This window comes from Trichechus manatus, unplaced genomic scaffold, assembly GCF_000243295.1.
Source record: "Trichechus manatus latirostris isolate Lorelei unplaced genomic scaffold, TriManLat1.0 scaffold00132, whole genome shotgun sequence".
In the NCBI taxonomy this organism is placed as follows: domain Eukaryota; kingdom Metazoa; phylum Chordata; class Mammalia; order Sirenia; family Trichechidae; genus Trichechus; species Trichechus manatus.
The window spans coordinates 2555383-2563695 of NW_004444068.1; the positions used below are offsets into that span (position 1 = coordinate 2555383).

General features: G+C 41.4%; 1 protein-coding gene across 2 annotated transcripts; it reads right to left on the reverse strand.

Annotated features, from left to right (window-relative positions):
• Window positions 1-200: 200 nt before the first annotated feature.
• Window positions 201-7511, reverse strand: RNF7 (ring finger protein 7). Of its 2 annotated transcripts, none has more exons than XM_012558049.2 (3): window positions 7227-7511; window positions 2248-2295; window positions 201-708 (listed from the first exon to the last, which is right to left on the reverse strand). In XM_012558049.2, the coding sequence occupies exons 1-3, from the start codon at window positions 7392-7394 to the stop codon at window positions 652-654; spliced, it is 273 nt and encodes a 90-aa protein (XP_012413503.1). In that variant the 5' UTR covers window positions 7395-7511; the 3' UTR covers window positions 201-651. The 2 variants fall into 2 exon arrangements, with proteins under 2 accessions (XP_012413503.1, XP_004385135.1); XM_004385078.2 differs by having other exon boundaries at window positions 7220-7511.
• Between the last annotated feature and the right edge of the window lie 802 nt (window positions 7512-8313).

An 8313-nucleotide genomic window follows, 5' to 3' on the forward strand; every position in this document is an offset into this window, starting at 1 on the left:
CCCTCTCCCTTCTCGACCTTTTTTTTGGTGAAAATATACATAGCCAAAGATACACCATTTCAAAAATTTCTACATGCACAGTTCAGTGACATCGACTACGCTCTTCCAATTGTGCTGCTATTCTCACTTTAAATGAAGGCTTACAGAATAAAATAGTTTCTCATTTAACAGTTAGTACACGTTGCCCTCTCTCTCTTTTCTTTAACTGATCAACCATAAGCACGCAAAAAGTTCTCCTTTGAACGGAACTGCTTCCACAGTCCCTTGGGTATCAACGGGTAAATTATCAAGGTCATTCAATTTGTAGTTCTCTCCTCTTCTATAGCACTTCTAAGCAGTGTGTGTGATGCACACCACAGAGGTAGGAAAGACTATCTTTAATAAATTATCTTCTTAATTGTAGAAAGTTTCTGAAAATAAAACTGACAAAAGCCTAAACCATGCCTTTGATGAGTACCAAAGGCCCACAGATCCTTCTCCTCCTAGTTGAAGAATTAAGCCCCTGGAATGCTGAAGACTTTGGAGGGCACTTGATAACACGATCCACCAGGGCTCCGAACAACTGCACTAAGACAGCCTTCTTCCACTCTCATTTGCCGATTCTCTGGACTACCCAGTCCTGCTGGCAGAGGGGGCAGCGATTGTTCTGTTTCACCCACAGGGACATGCAGCAGTTGTGGAAGGAATGATTACATTCTCCCCAGACCACTGAAAGAAAGAAAAAGAGTATTCAACATTACATAATTCAATTCAATATTGAGCTCAACATTATAGCTGTTATTTTCTATTATGAATTTTATGAATAATGTTATCAGCTTTCTACTATTTCACTACTGAGATGGCCAAAAGAATTTCTTCTACTTACAAAGCAATAAATAGAAACTTACATGCAGAAGTTACACTATGTCATAAGGTAAGTCACTGTGTTTGGGAGACTTTCCATTACTGTTCAAGAATCTGTGGGTGATGTGGTGGCCCTCAGTTCCTACATCTTACATAGCCCCACACGCTGTCTCTTCCTGAAGTTAGGGGCTCAAAGGACTTGAGTCTTCCTTAGATCCCAGGCCTTCTCAGTCATGCACTCATCTTGGAGTCCTTTGAGGCTTTATTTCATTAGAAAATGTCCTCCCAACTTTCATTTACCAAGATATAATGAGTTTTAAACGTTTCCCTTTCATAGTAGGCTATTATAGCTAGATGATGTGTTCCTAAATCAGCTGTACATCTACTCAGCTGTTTTGTAGGAGTGGTGATGAATTGTGTTAAGTCATCCACAAACAGCACAATTCCTCATGGGACAAACAGAATGAAGTTTTCAAAGTGGCTGGCTGTAGAGAGAGGTCTCTGATCAAAGAAAGCTGCTCTACCCCTCATAATTCCCAAATTAATATGTTTAAACCAACAGCATAAAAGAAAAATTTAAAACCAAGGGAAGTCACTCACAATCTGGAATACAATCTCAAACGTGGGCTTTGCCACTTGCTTGACCAACTGAGCTGTATGACAAGGACCAAGGGTAAAGGGGTAGGAAGCAAGGGGGAAACACTCTAAGTGTTTAAGGAGGAAGAAACAGAATCTGTTCAAAACTGCATAAATCATTATTAAGAAGCTGTGTGTAAACGATGCAAACACAAAATACAAAGTTAACCTTTCATTCTAGGGAAACCTTTAAACTCTTAATGACAATCTAGAAGTGATCACCTCAAGGACTAGGACACTTCAAGTCAGGCTAAGACAACTTTTGTAGTCTCAGACTATAAGGAACATTTAATAGATTTCTATACACAAACCACGTTCCAAATAAAATACTTGAGACTTAAGATTTTTTCTACTTTAGCTGAAAAATTAAATACTATATCCATAAAAGGGTACTGAAAACTGAAATGTTTTATAAGAAGAAAAGCCTACTCAAACTGACCTATAACATAGCCAAAATTCAATGGTGTTTTGGCAAATTCCTTATACTCTTTGTAATAGAAGAATTTCTTTTTTGATTACCAAAATGTTTACTATGACCATGCTTGCCTGGAATATATAACCAATTCTTCTTAATTACAGGCAATAAAATGATTTACAGATTCATTCCAGTAAGGCCTTTTGAGAACCAACACATTTTATATTAATAATGGATCACTGCTTTACAGTTTATTTTTGTGTATTGATAAAGTCAATCTAAACTGCAAATTCAAACATCCCCACTGAGAAAACCTTGAGTTGAAAAAGCAAGAGAAAGAAATTACAGCATACCAACACAGTCCTCTTGTTTGTTTTCAGCTTGACATCTGAGACAGGCATCTAAAAGTAAACAGATAACAATTCTCATTCTGATGCTCAGAAGGCAAATTTTAAAACCCAGACACTTCAAAGTCAAATAAAAGCCCTAAGGGTTAGAGATGAAGATAAGACTCATAGAATTAATTTCTCATTTGAATATAACTACTTAAAGAGGAATAAAATACAAGGCACTTACAAACTACTAACGACCAGGAACAATTTCACAAGGGTTACGGAGCCTCTGTTTTTACAGGTTCTGATGAAAAGATGCCCTGACAGTGGACGCAACCACTAGAGACAAATATGCCACGCTCTGCCCTAGGAAGTTACTCTAAGCTCATGGGGCATGCCCACGTAGAGCAACCTTAGGGGCAGTTTACTTTCAAGATCTCCATGTATATATACATTTGTATTTGCTCACACAGGCATAAAGGAACTCTACAGGATACATAAGAAACAAACAATAAAGTTGATCTGGGAGAGGATGAAATGGAGTTTTCACTGGGCACCTTTTTACATTTTTAAACTATGTGACCGTATTAACCTATGTAATTATTTTAATTATACTTAAAATTTTTGAATTAAATTTTTTTCCTGCTTTCTCCATAAGCAAATTTTCTTGAGTCATTTATATTTAGGTACAGAAGTTTCCCTTCAGCTACTCATAAAAAGTAACTTATTTTCTTTCCAAAGACACTTGCATGTTCCTTTGAAATAAACTTCATACCCTGTATGCTTCCAACTGGTTAATGCTGGTGATCATCTAAATAAGACTGGTGAAAAAGCAGTGAGGTTTAGACAGGAAAGGAAGGGTTTTGGAGCCAGGTAGATGTGAAGTCAAATCCCATCTCACAGCCACTTTTCAGATGCATGGCCCTGGACCAGTTATGAAGCTCAATGAACCTCAATTCCCTCATCTGTAAAATGGGGGTAATACCATGAAGTGTTCATATACTAAGTGGGGATGATACAAATCTGTGAGAATTTTATTAGATAAATTAAGAGATAATAATACTAGGTACTCAATAAAAGTTCTCTTCATTTGCTTTTAAAGAAAATGCTCTCTTTACAGATAAGCCTGAACCCAAAGCATCTACCCGACAATGGCAAAGTAAATATTAGAAATGGGAACCTATAGGGGAATGTGTGGCTAATTGCCTCCATGAACAACTAACTGCCTCGTTTGCCATGAGACCAGAAGAACTGGATGGTGCCTGGCTATCATTACTGAACATTTTGGTCAAAGAGTCTACAGAAGAATCCTGATCAAAAGGGGGCAAATGGAGGGCACAATTTCAAATTCTAATGGAATCCAGACTTTCTGGAGCCAAGGGGGTTGGATGAACCCCTGAAACTACTGCCCTGAGATAATCTTTAAACCTTAAACCAAAAATATCCCCTGACATCTTAAAACCAAACAACAGTTTAACTTAACTAGTAAAGAATGTCTGCTCTTTTAAGATCTATATGGGGTCAAAGTGACAACAGCAACACGAAAGATTAGATAGAAACCTTAGGGGGCAGTGAGTTTATGTTAATGGGAGAGGAACAACTCAGAAAAGGAGGGTGAGAATGGCTGCACAACTCGAAGAATGTAGTCAATGTCACTGAAGTGTACATGTAGAAACCGTTGAACTGGTGTATGTTTTGCTGTGTATATTCTCAACAACAACAAAATAAAATTAAAAAGAATCAATCTAGGGTACAATTTGCTGACGAAGAAGGTAATATTCTGTATTTTAGGAACCAATGAAATGGACTGTCACTGGCTAGAAGAAGAATCGAAGGGTTGTAAAAGAAAGTTGAAACCAACAGAAAAAAGTAGTTTTTAACATAAATAGGAGAAAAATAATTCTGTAAAAATAGACACACGATGGAGTTGAAACCTGCTTCTCTTCTTACACTGGATTATGCTCAGGTAAACAATTTGTTTGCTCCTCTCCACATGCTCTTACCCTTAAAAAAAGATCAGCACCCTGGCCTCTTCAGTGTGGATTCAAAACAACCACCGCCTCGGGAGGGTCTCTTCAATTCCACGATTACTGACCATCTATCCTGTGAAAGGAGTTATACACCGGGGACACCAAAATGCCCATGACTTGGCCCCTGGTCTCACGGAGCTCACCAGCAAATGGGGAGGCAGACAAGCACAAGGATTGTGACAAAGAGCAATGAAATGCTACCTCTGTCTGCCTCTGGTTCTGTGCTATCACAGAACTGGAGAATTTTACAACTATAGAGGGAAACTCTGGTGATCCCAACTGCTTCTTTCACAAGTTAGGAAAATAAGACTTCAACAGGTAAAGCCAAATGTCTAAACTAACACACTGCCGTGAAGGGTTACTGCAGCTCTTCGTTAACATAGCTGTTCGGCAAACTTATTCCTCTCCCTCATCAGCAGTTGCTCACTGTGCCATCTGCTCCTCTCAGGAAGAAGGGAGTAGAGTGGAAACCAAGGAAGAGACTGTTACCCAAGTCACAGAGGACTGAAGGCAAATCCTGGAGCAAGAAATCAAAAATACATCATTTAGGTGTCTGAGATAAATTCCAAATATTAAAAAAATGGGATTAAGTGGGCTCTTGCTGCACAAACTAAAAATCTTTGGATTATGCTTATAGCTTTGGTTTAGATTCATTATAAAAAATTAATCAAAAGCAACAAAAATTCCTCAAGTTTCAGATAAAAGAAAAAAGGTCCTTTACTATTTTTAATATCTAAAGCAGCAAATTTCTAAGGAGTACAGTAACAGCAACACTTTTTAGTATGACTCTGGGGTAAGGATTGGGAAGTCTTTAAAACTTCTTTCTGGGGTCACCTGTCCACTAAGTGGATATTAACACCTCATAAACAAAATACAAAGCTCCAGTCTACGATGCTTTCCTGAACCCAAAGTACAGCTGTTATAAATCTGCTACATTAATCCTGCAGTAGCAGAATACTTGCTATAATTAGAAAGTTAATGATGAACTTGAGCCATTTATAACCCATACTTTGACCTACTATAAATAGATCAGTAAAATGTACTTGTTGCAGTTTGATTATTTTAGGTTTTTCCACTTCCATTTACTATTTTTAAAAATTTCTTCTGGGACAGAATAGCTTTTTCAGAGATAAATTATTTTTATACTAGAGGAAACTTACAGGATAAAATTTTTAGCAAAGCTTGTCCTGCAAAATATGAGATGCTCAAGTTGCTTGGATCAGTTAAAAATGTCACCCCAACTGGAAATTGTGATTCTAGTTCTTACGGTGTATGTGGGGGGGAGGGGGTGTTCCAAGCAAACAAGCTAGATACTTTTAAATCTAACATGTAAGTAAGTGGATCATGTCTAAAATCAAGTTTTTTCAAAAGTAACAAATAACATTATGATTCCTGTTGTAAATTCTCTTTGAAACAAGCCCTTATGAATAAAAAACAAAGGCAAGCATACTAAAGAGAGCATAAATTGAGAACCCTCCTGATTCTGGTAGGTTTCTTTTTCTAAGAGCTCATTTACCATTAAGTATGTTTACCTTTTCATTGTCATGCACTGCAAATGAAATATACTTTTTCCTCATTTATTTCACTGTGGTGTTTGGCTGTGCAAAACTTATGTATTAAATATAACCATGTACTACTTTTTTTTTTTAAAAGGAAAATAAATTTTCTTTATTTTCTCCAATTCTCTTATTTTCAGGACAAGCCAGTTTTCAAACCATACAAATTTCAGATTTGCCCACCTACCCTGAAGAAACATTTAAGGTGCTATGATAGTAATTTTAAATGCCCTATTTACAAACATAACTTGCATTTAAACAGCACCTTTGTTTCAAGATGGTCTGAGATCTTAAACTGAAACCATATAAAATAAAACTGGGTTAAGCTGTTCAGCAATGTTTCCCTTGGTCCAATATTTTTTACTGAAAATATCATAGAAAGAGGTGAAACATACTTGTGAAAGAGGATTCTTCAAAAAGGCATGACTCAGAGCTGGGCAACATGTCTCGGAAATGACATCTATGTTGAGGGGGCAGGGGCGCGAAATGTAGGACAGAGGTCAAGTTTTATCTCTCAAGCCCAAATGCATTTATATGGAGTAGAAGCATTGTCCCTGAATGGTTGACTTACATTCCCCAATTCCCATGAAACTTAAATATTCTTGAACTACACTGGATTCCCTTCATGCCAAACGAGTGCCATCTGACTAGCACTAATCCGGAAATGCAATGTCTGCGAACACTTCTCTTTTCTGAGCTTCTCGAGAGCAAGACTGAGGGCGTTGCATCTGTGGAAAACGACTCTAGAGCATCACTTTGGTGTGTGACCAAAAGCATCCACGTTCTCCTGAATCAGGGCCTTTACCCTGACCCCTTTCTGGTTTTGTTTTTAGAGATGGGACTGGGGCTGGGCACACAAACCGAGGTGGTTCCTCCCAGCTCCCATTAAGTCACCCAATTTTATTTTCCTGGTCCTCGACTACACCCCTAAAGTTTGGCGGTTCAAACCCACATAGAGGCGCCTTGGAAGAAAGACCTGGTGATCTGCTTCCAAAAGGTCACAGCCTTGAAAACCCTATGGAGCAGGTCTACTCTGCACAAATTGGGTCGCCATGAGTCCGAACGGACTCCACTGCAACCAACAATAACCACCTGACATTACTTTTGTTTATTGTTCTGCTCGCTTACTGCCGCTCTCCCTCACTAGAATACAAGCGAGCTCCCAACCCCACCCCCGGCGCTGGGCGCCTGCGGAACGACCCGACGGCCCCAGAGGCGGCGGCCACAATCCTCAGACCAGCGGCCGCAGGGGCGTGGTCCCGGTCCCACCGCGCCGGGGCAGGGCGACCCCCGCCCACGCCAGCAGGGGTCTTTCCGAGGCCTCGGGCACCCCCACCCGCCCTGCCGCCTCCCGGAGCCGGCCCGCAGAGGCCGCAGCGCGGCCCAGGTCTCGCGTGCAGCGCTTACCCATCACCTGGACCCTGCAGATGGCGCACGTATCGCACTCCACGTCCCAGCTCCACATGGCCACCGCGTTCCACTTCTTGAGGGAGAACATTTTGTCGCCCCCCGCCTTGGAGCCTGCGCTCCCGGAGTGAGAGGAGAGGACGCCGGAATCCTCGCCGTCTTCCACGTCGGCCATGACGGCGGCGCGGAGCCAGCGGCGGAGACGTTGGGCCGGGGGAGGAGAACAGCTATGGCGGCTCCGTGCGGCCGCTCGACGGGCCACAGCGCCACCCGCAGGCCGTGGGCCACCGCGATGCCTCCGATCGGGGCCGCCTGCGATTGGCTGGCGACGTCTGGCAGCGTCATCTTACGTCGGCGCCGGGGCGGGGCCTTAGTCTCCGCCTTCCTGCCCTGAGGCAGCCGTGGGGGCTTCCGAGGTGGCGAGGGGTGAAAGTCTGTTCGCCCTACTGAGTGGTATCGCGTCACGTCAGGCACCCAGACTGCAGGAACCACGTGCCCTGTTTCATGCCTTCGTTAAACTTACCGCTTTCAATTGTCTTGTTAATTGGTCTCCCAAAATAAACTGCATGAGAGCACTGCTAGTGTAGTTTAACACCCTTTTTTTTTACGTAGGGATAATGAGTCTAGAGAAGTGAAGAAAGTTAAAGATCACATTGCTATTATGTGATGGCGACAGTTTTGAAACTAGGGTCATTCTGCTGCTAAACCAAAAACCACCTGCTGTCTAATCAGTTCCAACTTATAGTGACCCCATATGTGTCAGAGTAGAACTGTGCTCCACAGGGTTTTCAATGGCTGATTTTTTAGAAGTAGATTGCCAGGCCTTTCTTCTGAGGCACCTCTGGGTGGACTCGAACCACTAATCTTTTGGCTAGTAGCCAAGCACATTCACCGTTTCATATTTTTGGGTTTTCCCAAGCAAAGCAGACAACATCTCCATTGTAAGGATAAAAAGCTGAGTTACAGAGAGCCTCAGGAGTTGTCTGATTCCCCACCTGTCTTAGTTATCTAGTGCTGCTATAACAGAAAATACCACAAATGACTGGGTTTAATGAACATTTATTTTCTCATAGTTTAGGGGGCTAGAAGTCTGA

Excerpts from the sequence above, each read along its gene's own strand:
- RNF7 (XM_004385078.2), bottom strand. The coding sequence starts at position 7,394 with ATGGCCGACGTGGAAGACGGCGAGGATTCCGGCGTCCTCTCCTCTCAC. Across the intron at positions 2,296-7,219 it reads CTGCAGGGTCCAGGTGATGG|ATGCCTGTCTCAGATGTCAA; the intron begins GTAAGCGCTGCA and ends GTTTACTTTTAG. Across the intron at positions 709-2,247 it reads CAAACAAGAGGACTGTGTTG|TGGTCTGGGGAGAATGTAAT; the intron begins GTATGCTGTAAT and ends TCTTTCTTTCAG.